At 38.1% G+C, this 12,642-nt stretch overlaps 1 protein-coding gene across 1 annotated transcript in view; it reads left to right on the forward strand.

Annotated features, from left to right (window-relative positions):
• TRDN (triadin) overlaps window positions 1–12,642 on the forward strand; it is a 199,601-nt gene that overhangs the window by 108,249 nt on the left and 78,710 nt on the right. The window contains exons 17-18 of the mRNA XM_075707713.1: window positions 11,931–11,963; window positions 12,066–12,098. Coding sequence (XP_075563828.1) covers window positions 11,931–11,963; window positions 12,066–12,098 — 66 coding nt within the window. The remainder of the gene's footprint in view (window positions 1–11,930; window positions 11,964–12,065; window positions 12,099–12,642) is intronic.

Consider the following 12,642-nt stretch of genomic DNA (forward strand, 5'->3'; position numbering starts at 1 on the left):
ACATGGTTTAGTCTAGTCTACCCTTGATTGGTTTAGAGTAGACTTGGTAGTGTAGGTTAATGGTTGGACTGGATGATCTTAAAGGTCTTTTCCAACCTAAACGATTCTATTCTATGATTCTATGAAAGCAAGCACACGGCTGTGCAGGGCAGGGAAGGGAGCGGAGGCTCAAACCACTCAGAGAGTGTTTGCAACTGGATTAACAGGAGGGTGACTGGGTTCCCACACAGGCAGCAAAGAACCTCAGTGCCACTGAGCCCCGCACAGTCCCTTAGCTAGGGTCGGGGGGGGAACTGCAGATGAGGTCTGCGAGTCCTCTCATGGGATAACCTCACATTATACACAACACTCCTGCACCTTCTTTAAACACCAGTGATAGTGCTTTCCCCTGATGAGTTGCCTGATTTAAAAATCAGATCTAACTCTTCAACACTGTAAAAATTAAATCCTAATTGCAGCTTAGAATTTCCCTGGAATGGTCTTGCAATTTTTAATTTAATTTTACAGTATGTTTAACAGATTTTGTACTGTCACTTAACTGCCTAATTACTGATTTTTAATGCCTAATTTTTCCCATCTTCCTCTCCACACACATGCCAAAAAAAAAAAAAAAATCTTATTCATTACTCCCTTTGGGTTCATAATAGAAACTTTTTTTGAGCACCATTTCCCCTTTGAAAATCAGTGAAGTTTATTTTGGAACCAAAAATAATAAAATAAGTATGACAGAGAAATAACCAATTTTAAGCGCTCATTACAAGGGCTAATGGCTTTAAAGTGAAAGAGGGTGTATTTAGATTAGATATAAGGAAGAAATTCTTCACTATGAGGGTGCTGAGGCACTGGATCAGGTTGCCCAAAGAAGTTGCCCCATCCCTAGATGTGTTCAAGGCCGGATTGGATGGGGCTTTGAGCAGCCTGGTCTAGTGGATGTTGTCCCTGCCCATGGCAGGGGGTTTGGAACTAGATGATCTTTGAGGTCCCTTCCAGCCCAAACCATTCTATGATTCTATGACATCAGCTGCCTCCAATCTCTCAGACTGTCTCTGTCAGTTGTGCTAGAATTATTAATATTTTATTGAGCCTCTGATTTTTCCACTGTTGGGAAGAAGCAGAAAGAAAAAAAAAAAAAAAAGGACATTATATAGGAAATGAGTTCATGAGGTAAGTACAGAATATTAGAACACAGGATATACTGAAAAACCTGGTCAGAGGATTAGTTTACAAGGTTTAGATCACTCTGCCTAATGCAGGAAGAACTGTTCTACTGGTGATGTGAAGTGTTTACTGAAATGACTTTAATTCTTGGTTGAAGGCAACTGAAATAGCAGCAGGGAAGGATCTTTGTACTTGACATATGGTATAACCAGTGCTATTCTACTTAAAAAGAAAGAAATAACACAAAGTTTATGGGACAGCATGCTTTAAAATGGAGGAAAGGTTTGTTAAGGAGCTGGGCTCATTAGTTGTCTTTTAATGATCACCTATAGGACAGAATTAGGTAGAAAGGGTGCTAAAACCATGCAAATGTTACAAAAGATTGATAAAATTCGGCACATCTATTGAATGATTTACCAACACAGTGGAACCGGCAAAATTATCATGGATTCTTTTTCAAGTTTCTCAGAGTCAGGTACCTCTCTCAAGTCACAAGTCAGGGATGTATTTTAGTCACAACACTACACCCCCTCCATCATCCATCCACCTACTTATCCTCTTCTTGTGTAGATATATCACCCAAGAGAAGAGACATCAAAAACCAGTGTAAATTGTATGTTACACACCCTCATGTAAGTACTTTTGAAAAGAGGAAAAGGAGAGGAACAGTGTTTCTTTCTCTTTCTCTCTCACCATACGTGAACATGGTCCTAGTAGAGTTTGCCATCCTGCAGTCTCTTCAGGACCTTATGTCTGAGTGCCTCTATGTGCCCTGAAATTTCTGTTTATAAGCAGCCACTGTCCCTGGTTTGCATCTCTGCATGTACTTCTGTGGTACTGGTGCTACCCAGCAAATTATTCTTGTAGCTGGCATACTCTGTTCAGTTTTTCAGTCCCTGATGTTAACCTTCTCAGAGTTTTTCATAAGGTAAGCACAGCCATTCTCAGGGTTTATTTTCTGGGTTTACAGTTCAACTCTTCAGGCACAAATGATAGCAGTAGCTTATTGCATGCATAAGGATAGACTTTGCAGTTTATTTCTGGACAAAATAAATCTTCACTCAGGGAGCAGGTGAATATGCAGTGGTAAACAAAATAATTAAACCCTACCTGTGTAAATCCTGCTGCTCAGGGTCCTTGGGTTTAGGTTCAGGATCATTCTATAGTCCTTTTGAATCACAGAGGCCTTCTTTTTGGTCCAGTTGAGCATAATTCTTCCTTTCTCCCACCTTAACTCTTTGCATAGGTAAATATCATACCTCCTCTGACTTATTCAGTTTGTTTCTGGTTTTAAAGGGAGAGATACAGGCTTGGCTGTCTTTGCACGGTAGGTGGAAATTATCTGATCTCAGTCCCCAGCAACCTGTAGAAGGATAGGAGAAACTGGGTCTTGGTCCTCACCTGTTTGTCCCAGAGAGCTTCCACTAGGCTTAGTGAAGCCTCGCAGCTATCTCTGCTCCTGGTCTGCCAGGAATGCACTATACCCTCAGCAGCTAAAGCCCTGCTGCTATTGCAGTAGTCCATCACTCAGCTGCTTCTTAATCTCTGCAGGAATCTATTATGTGGATGGAGATGAATTCCACAAATCATTCCAACGCACTGACATTTTCATCCCAGCTCAAGTCTGAGAAACTGTTGCAGACTAGGAGGTCTTAAATTGTCCACAGGATTATATAAACTGGATCATTATCTAACTCTGAATGGGAAGGGAAAAATGAATTCTTGACTTATGTCACAATATACACCCTCAAGGGGAAGAATTTTCTAATGTTAGAAGATTTTACTTTACAACCTTGAATTCTTTACATACAGGATTTATTTAAATGGAGCATGAAAAAGCTTATTTTACACTAAGCTTTCTAATATGAAATCCAGTTTTTATTCACCAATTTTTAAAATCTTTTTGAGTAAATGACCTAGAATTCAGGATATTTTTGCTATTTTTGCCAGGATGTTGAAATGCCCAGTCTCATAGCCTGGCACGCTACTGTTGCATTTATACCTTCCTTACAATATCCTTTGTTTCAGGATCATATAGAGTTAAAATAATTTCCTATAATTCCTTTCACATTATAGTGAACTGTGAAGACACTTGTACTAAAAATGCAGCCTTGTTTCCTTTGTTATTACCAGATATTATTAAATGCCACAGTCCAGTCTATGCAATGCAGCAAAGTGCTGTTGTATTACTATCACAAAAATGGCATTACTTTAAGAGCAAGGCAGGGGGAGCAAGTTAACTACAAAAAAGAAATTATTTAATACATGAAAGTAACAATAATGAGAATAAAACAGGGTCAAAATTAAATGCTATTTAAATACAAATCAGAGCTAAAGGGCTTATTCAAGTGTCCACTCTTTATGGAAAAGGCATTTTGAAGTGTTTTGTTCTGAGGTTGGCAAACTTTGATAGCCCTGAAGTTGTGTCATGATTTAAGTGCACTTTTGGCAAGAATTGGGCCCTATTTCAGCAAAGCACTTAACATACCTTTAACTCTGTCTTGAGTCAGCAAAGCATTTAAGCGCATGTTTAAGCTTTGTTGAATCCAGATTATCATATACACTATGTATATGATTACCTTCCCAGGCATCAGTCTTTTGGAAGTGGTACCACCTTTGCTTTGCTAGAAAGAGAATAAATGGGCCTCATCTTGATCAGTGAGACCATTATGAAAATAGCACTTGATTTTCAGGGGAGCAGTGGTGCGGACTACAGTTTTCTAAACCGTATATGATTATATTACATCTACAATTTATGATGTTCTTGGATATGGCAGTACTATGTTTTAGAGAGAGAGCAAGTGGAAACACAGTATGCTTCGCTGTGATGTTTCTTAAATATGAATTATCTCACATCATCATAAAGGTCTACATTAACTACAGATTTTGAAGTTTCTGTATTAAGAAGTTGCAGTCCAGTATCATAAGTACAAAACAAGTCATTAACAATGCACAGTACCCCTTTAGTTTGCAGAGTGCCACAAATAATCTGAAGAATTTTTTCTCTTCTATAACAGCTGCTTGGAGTGCCCAAGTTTGGAGGTTTACATATTTCAGAAATAGTGGTTGCTGGGTTTATTTCATGCATACAGTAGATTCCTCACAGCATTTTATTGACTGTCTGAGCTGCATACTTCTCCTAGTGGCTTCTGTCAATGTCCTCCTTCATGATGCTGCCTCTGCAAACACCCTCTGAAGAAGTCGCTTGCCCTGGTTAAGGCAGTCAAAGAAGCCTTTTGAAATACTTAACCACATGTGCATCCTTTGACTTGTGCTGAGAACAACTATACCAAAACTTTTGCTCACTGTCTCATTCTACCCTACTCCTTTGGGCTAAACAACATCAGTACCCAGCTCTAAGTCAGGAGCTACAGTTAAAGCTCCTGTACTAAGTTCATTAACTTCAAATTAAATTTATTCCTTTAGGATCTCATTGCATTAATTTTTAGGGTCTATTGGCTTTGTTACTGAATTAGCTAATTCAATCTGCACATCATGTTTACCTAATGACAGGCAAAACCTAGAACTGGTATTTATTTCAAAGTTTTCTTTGTCTTCTGAAATGTCTGTTCTAGACTCATATTCTCAATGGGTTACAGAGCTTGAGGCAGAAGTCCTTCCCTTGTCAAAAGAAGGTGGAGTACGAACAAGTTAAAGCATGAGCAAGTAGTAATGGCTGAGTGCCATCTGAGCTATGATCACACTCAGCGGGTATGCTCTTGTCATAAATCAATTACAAAGTAATATGACTCATTTTACCCCAGAATGAGAGACCATTAAGAAAATGGAAATACTTTCACCCTGCTGTGTTCTATGAGCATGTGTACAACTACTGCACCTGATCTCATGCTCAGTAATTTGCCGTGTTGCTTGTTGCCCTCCTTTGAGAAGTTCCACCTGGAGTGACATAGATATGCCTCCCTAGAGCTGCTCCTTGTTCAAACACAGGATTTTTCTAAACCAACTAGAGTGTCTCTCTGCTCATTGAGGATTGACTGGAAATACTCTGTATCTGAGCAACTTAGCCATCTTAGTCCTTAAAAGGCTGGAAGTGCTCCTCAGATGCCTATTTAAAAGGAAATACAGTTTAAGCTTTTTCAGAGGTGAAAACCTACTGGCAGACACTAGCTCTCTGCATTAAAGAATCACAACATTTTTTTAAATTACTTTTTTTTTGCCAAATGAACCTTAGCCTGAACGGCCATGCCAGAAATCCTGAGACTAGAGAAGCTAATTTGTTCGTAAAACGAACTAGTGCTAGTGATAAGGATTAAGAGCTGATCTTTTCGCAAGGGCTCTGTTCATAACATGTAAGGATTTCAGAGTGCTCTTACAGGTGGTACATCAGTTTTGAACACAGGCAGTTCCCTAGTCAGAATTGTAGGATTAACCTGATTTTCTTTTTAAAGTTTCTATATCAAAAAGATTTTTATTTCAATGGGAAATTAGGCATCTGTGGTCTATGAATAAATCTGCACTGTGTATTGGTTCTGCTCCTTCTGATGGGAAACCATAAGACCCACACCTTCCCCTTCTCATATGGCAAAAGTGATGAAAGTGTATTATTTTCCTAGGAGTGATCAAACATACTCTACATTCACATAAGTATGCGCTTCAAGAGTTTTGACTTGAGCAACTGATTTGCCTGTGATTTGAGTCCTTTGGGAATGTTTTTCCTCTGAGAGGAGCTTTGCCAGGCTGGCAGGACAGACATCAGAAATGTGCATTCTTTCCATTTTCTCTTTATGATGGTTCCTTTTCTCTTGATTATCACAACTTTTGCAGAAACTAACAGAGCATTTCAGACTCTGGAGAGGAAAGTACCTGTCTGTTTTCTGAGAGACAGCATTGTCTTTAGGCTTCAGTGTCATTATACTGGAACCTTGTGGAAAGAAAAGGTGTTTGCTTTCCCACGGTGTTAATGCAACCTGATGTTCTAAAAAAAGAAGATAGACTTTCTGCCTACTCAAGTATGGGAAGATAGATCCCATCAGCTTCAAAGAAGGATCTGAAATCTAAGAATGACCCCAGCTTCTAAGTCTCATATCCTAGGGACAGTGCTCAATGCATTTTGATCACCTCTCTTCTTTTCTTCTTTTTTTTTTTTTTCATCTAGCTTGCTGATCAGTAAGAAAAGGTGTACTAGACCTTGAATGAAGTTTTCTAGCAATCTGTATTCAAGTATGTCCACATAACATGGAAGACCATGTACTGTAACAGTTATTCTAGCTTAAAAGTGGATTTTTTGGTTGTGTACACTTTCGGAGGAAAAGGCAGAACCTGTTGACACCTTTAAAACATACAGAGGGGTTCACCAAGGTATGACCAGTTCAGTCTCTTTCTCATAAGGACTTTTACAGCAAAACTTCTATATGGTGATGTGGAAGGAGTTTGAAAACACAAGTGTCTAGTTTGCCTTTGCTGAGGACTGACCATATTCACCCAAAATTAGGATCTTGGTGAACTTCACGGTGTCTATCCTAATACTAGCTTTCTCTCTCAGTTTCAGTCATTCATCCAGAATGATGCATGAGCTGTATTAAACAAGAACTGAGCTGTATTAAAATGAGGCTAAGGCAACTAGTGAAAACAAGAGTTTGGATATGAGGCAGCATGTTCATCTTCTGCCTCCCATTTATTTATTTATTTATTTTGTTAAGCAAAATCACCAAAGTATAACCCTCCAGTATCATAAGCTTGAATAAAAGCATCATTGTCTGCAGAAAAGTCTTTAAATACTTTTGGTGGCTTCTACTTTATTCATGGATCCTGAGACTTTTCTCAGTGGTAAAGAATTCTATCCTCAGTTTTGATGCCATTGCTTTCTGCCTCTGAAGAAAAGCTACAGACCCAATAGATTGGACTGAAAACATTTGCGTTTCATCAAGGCCTCTTTTCTTTTTTTTCTTTGCATAATGTTTTTCCCAAATATTTCCCAACATAGTAGCAGATTTTAATACAAAGATACTGATACAGAGAACTGTCTCATGCTTTCCTTTTCTTCACAAAAATCCATCACAAAAACTGTTTGTTACCCCCCTCAAAAGATGTTCATTTATAGAGGAGTAGGTATATGCATGGCGTGATCTCACCAAGGGGTTTCCTTGGTGTGTTCTTATTACAGAAAGAAACATATTTGTCCAGTCCATTATCTTTATAAATCAAAGCGTATGGTGGCAGTGAGTTTTACATAGATCCAGTAAGTAGAACAGTAGTCAAATATAGCAGAACAAATACTTCTCAGGAGCAGGAGAACTGGAAAAATCTAGTTTGATGCAAAACTTTCTCATGTGGATTATCTCAGGTTTAATAACGTGACTGAGCTCATATTGCAACCTTTCGCTTCAACAGGAGGGACTAAAGGGACCTTTTCTGTATCTAGCTGCTTATGTTCACAAGATTTTTAATGAAAGGATATCTTGGAGAGCTTTACCACCCTGTCTCATTTGGTTTTAATTAACTAACATGATATGAAGGTCTGAGAAGGGAAATGACAGACATATAACCTATAAAACCAAGATTACAAGACTGTAAGACCAGGCTAACTTTCTCCTCTCTAAAGGTAGAAGTATTCAAGACCCTGGATGGAATATGACAACAGTAGGCTTTAATGAATAAAAAACTTGATTCATTGAAATACTTGTGGCAAAAATGAAACAACAGCTCAGAAAACACCGTTTTTATGCAGTAACTTAGTACAAACAGAATGGTGTTGGGTATTTAACATGTGGTGCGTACCACAGAACAGCAGATCCACTTGAAATGCCATTTATTTAAACTTTTTCTCAATCTGTGTGATTCCATATAAAATTTTTATTTTTCTGAACACTTCTTGGACATGAATGCTTTATCTGAACTAGGAGATAACACACATGCACACACACACACACATACATGTGCACACATAGCTATACAGATTAGGATGGGATATCAATTGTTCTTTCCTGGCAGATAACAGAGGGTCACAGTTTGTGACTATCCACCCTGGTAGTAGAGATTAAAGTGGACCACAGAAAATGTGCCAGCCTAGATGCTTTTCAACACTGTTTGCACTTTAGGGAAGAGTGTGGCTTAGGGAAGAGCTGCAGAGGCAGTTTCAGGTTCTCCACTGTCTCCCATTTGCTCCAGGGGTGTCTAGGAGTATGTCACTAGTAATGAAACAAAAAATATAATTATATGGTTTTATGGGCATGTCATACATAAATTTGCCAATTTTCATAAAAAAGAAAAGCTATTTGTTCAAAGCATCAGCGCTTATAAAGATGGTGAAATGTCAAAGTAAATCAAATCTCAGTTCCATGCATGGTAGAAAAATAATATATTACCAGCAAAAGTTTCCTGAATAAAATCATGTTATATAGTTTCATATACATACAAAAATGGTTAAAGATAAAAGAATTACAAATGTCATGGCAAATGCCTAATGTGTCTACAGCTGGCAATATCCTTTCATGTGTCATATTAACTACTCATTAGTAACAAAAAAGAAAAAAAGAAAGAAAAAATGCATTGAAATCAAGCAATAATAACCTGTAGCAAAAAGGAAAGATCTAGGTCTGAACTTTCCTGAAGTTTATGGCTCATGTAATGAAAGGTTTCAGTTCATTCCATTAAAATATCAGATCAGGAATCACCTGAAATTTCATATCATGTCAGATTTAACCAGAAATACTTGAAGTTAAATTCTATGTTGTTAATTTGTTTTCTTTTTCCCCATAGGAAAGGGTTTTATTTCATATGCTTCTGGAAGTAAAACTATTATAAAAGAAGCTCTATAGAAATTCCTTAATGTTTGCAGTTTTGAAAAACAGGAGATAAAGCTAAATAAATGGAAAATTTTATACTTTGCAAAAACACTTGCTGAGTGCTGTTAATGTCATACTGTTCCCTGATCTCATGAGAGCTGACAGATCTTAAAATGAGAGGGAAAAATAATTGCCTCAGAACGACTAAAGTCATAATTACATTTCCTTCAGTTTCCAGGAAGCAGTCCTGAGCAATAGCAAAACAGAAAACCCCACGAAACCAATCAAAATTCTAATTTCACGGAATGACTCCTAAAATATCTATATGAAATTGGATACTCTGAAGAGCACTTGGGCTACACAAAACCAAAGCTGCAGCTGTTATGATTAAGCTCATTGAGTCAGCCAAACTACTGTGTCCCAAACTTCTGTCCTCTCACTTTTCGCTACATTTCTCCTCCTTGACCTATACTAGGATTGCCACCCAAGGCAGCATGCCATCAAGTAAATATAACATTTATTCAGGCAACAAACTATTTGTCTTGGTTTCGGCTGGGATAGAGTTAATTTTCTTCCTAGTAGCAGGCACAGTGCTGTGTTTTGGATTTAGTAGGAGAAGAATGCTGATAACACGCTGATGTTTTAGTTGTTGCTAAGTAATGCTTACACTAGTCAAGGACTTTTCAGCTTCCCATGCTCTGCCAGGCGCACAAGAAACTGGGAGGGGGCACAGCCAGAATAGTTGATCCAAACTGACCAAAGGGCTATTCCATACCATATGACATCATGCTCAGTATATAAACTGGGGGGGGGTTGGCAGGGGGACAGCAATCGCTGCTTGGGAAGTGGCTGGCTATCTGTCAGCGGGTGGTGAGCAATTGCATTGTGCATCACTTATTTTGCATATTATTATTATTATTATTATCTTTTTTTTTCCCTTCCTTTTCTGTCCTATTAAACTGTCTTTATCTCAACCCACAAATTTTACATTTTTTTTTCTCCGATTCTCTCCCCCACTCCACTGGGGAGGGGGAGAGTGAGCAATTGGCTTTGTGGTGTTTAGTTGCCTGCCGGGTTAAACCACAACACTACTAAATGCCAACTCACTCTCTAGCTCCATCACTTTTCCATATTGCTGGGAAAATCTTATTCCTGGCTCATTGCTTTGACCACATCAACTTCATGACCATTTCTACTGAATCTCATGACTCTCATACAATGTGACTATAAAGCACCTATGAGATTTTAAATACATATATGTTATATAATAAATCCATTAAGATGTGCTTTACAGCTTTACATAACCGTATTAAAGCTGGGTGCCTGATTTCAGTCAACTAGTCTTGACACTTTAAAGTGAACATTTTGGCTGAAAGATATTGATTATGAAATTGTGAAGAAATTCTATCAATAATTTTGGTAAAAACAGAAAAATCAGAATACTTTTAAAAAAAAAAAAACTCAGAGCAAAACTTTATTTTAGAAACTACTTATTGCTTTTAAATATATATAAGCTGGCTCCTCAGATTTAAAAACTCAGACAAAAATGAATATTTAATTTCAGATAGAACTACATGTGTTGCCTGAGACAAACTTACTGGGGGTGGGAGTATGGAGCAATGACATATTTTGTTTAAAACTTAGCAATTGTGTGGGGGGTTTCATATTTCAGATCAGTCTGCCCTTTCTAATATCAATTATTTTCCTCACTCTGCGTGTAGTATACCTCTTTTACATGTCCACTGTGCATTCAATATTGATTATGAATTCATATTTAATGTGAATGTTACTTGTGTTAATGTTATTGATCAACATATTTCCTTTTCTATTGGCAGTTCTTGTTCCTTTTTGCTTATTCAGTTCAAGGATAGCTCAAATTTAAGGATAAGTCTGCTTTTAGTGAGAGCACAACATTCAGAATCACTTTGAACATGGAACTTTATATCTTGATTCTAGAGTGGAAACTCATTAAACATTACTAATCCTCAACTGTATACCACAGTATTGATACAAACATATCCTTAATAAACATGGAGAAAATATAATAACCAGATAGCGGTAAGCAACGAGCATGGGCAAATGTGTGTATTTATCTTGTAATCAGTCAACTTAGATACTCTTGAATTTAGGTTCTGTGCCTGTGTGGATCCAAACCTGCACACCACAACCTTTACATATGCTGTTTAAAAGCATCTGCAGGCATCTTCTGCAGACAGCAAAAGCTTATCTATATTTTTGCTACTGTGAACATCAGCCCTGGCTGGTATATCACGCTCACTTTCTGAGACACGTTCAGTCTCTCGCTCTTCCCCCTGGTAGGCCTCCTACTCCTTCTCTGAGGGAGTTTTGAAACATGTCGTGGCAAGATGGAAAGAGGTGTTACAGAAACTACCATTAAAAATTTGTAAATCCCAGTGACAGTTTGCCAGAGGCTACAGGGTTTAGGCGGATGAAGCTTTTCAGCTTCATGTCCCAGATCCTGTTTTGGTGATTAGCTCCTGTAAGCCATGGCTCCCCCCATGCTGTGTATTCATGTAAAAGAGGCCAGGACCTCCTCCTCTTCTCCCGTGGCTGTAGAGCAGCAGTGGCTGGACCAGGTGCTCTGCTTATTCTCCAGTATGTGGGAAGAAAGGCAAGGACCATATCACAGATGTCCTGAGGGACATACAGCTGGTTCACAGGCCTCCATTTAGACCACCCTGAAGTAAAAATGCAGATATTTTAACCTACACAGTTTCTAGAGTTTCCTTTTAGCATCTTATTATAAGAGTTACATCCTTTGGTGTCCATTATTAACAGCTAATCTGACCCTGTTTGCACAGCGTGAAAACCACTGAAGAGACTGATGACAATGATAAAGGTTTTATTTTGACATGCAGGGAAGTAGGGAAGGGTTCACCTGAACTGGGAGTCCAGATCAATGTGCCACATCCAACAACCACTAGTAACATGAAAATGGTTGTCCAGGGGAAACGAAACAAAACATTACAAGAAGAGAAAAGTATACTTAATTTTTTTCTTTTTCAGAACCACACATGAAAGAGAAAATGATGGAAACTGGTGAATATTCTCCCTTTTTATATTACTTTTCAACTATCCCAATGTTTTAAATTAATTCATGTCAGAAGTCAATATTTGCTTTTTGTTTGTTTGTTTTTACAGCCAAAACAACAAAGAAAGAAGTAAAAGTACATGGTAAGACCTGTGAAAGACAGTAAGTTTCAGAGTCTCATTTGTCTGGTTTGATTTTAAGTTAAGACAGGATCAGGCAAAGGGACAAAAAAAGTGAAGCCAGAGATAAAGATTTGCTGGTTTAATCAAAGTTACTTGAGCAAATCAGTGGCTGTGGAGCAGACATGCAGCCATTTGGTCTTCTGGAACTGGGATCTGATCAAATGTTGCTGAGAAGAACGATGAGAGTGATAATTTTTTTTCAGCCTTGAAAAGGTTTGTCTTTTCAAGGAGGAAGGGGGCCTGCTTAGAGGTTACAGTAAATGGATGGAGAACAAAACACAAAATAGGAGCTTTGGAGTATGAAGGGGAGGAAAAATGTGGGTTGTTTTATTCTGGTTTTATTCCAATCACCCATGCCCATGTATTTTATTGTTGTAGGTGCTCTTCTTATTCCTGACTGGAATCTATTTCTCCAGTTTATCCAAATTTAGGAGAACATAAAGATTTTCAACTCCTTTTACAGCCAAGGTTGATGACTCATTCATCAGATGACTATTTTCTCAGA

The sequence above is a fragment of the Pelecanus crispus genome, chromosome 3 (assembly GCF_030463565.1).
Source record: "Pelecanus crispus isolate bPelCri1 chromosome 3, bPelCri1.pri, whole genome shotgun sequence".
Lineage (NCBI taxonomy): Eukaryota > Metazoa > Chordata > Aves > Pelecaniformes > Pelecanidae > Pelecanus > Pelecanus crispus.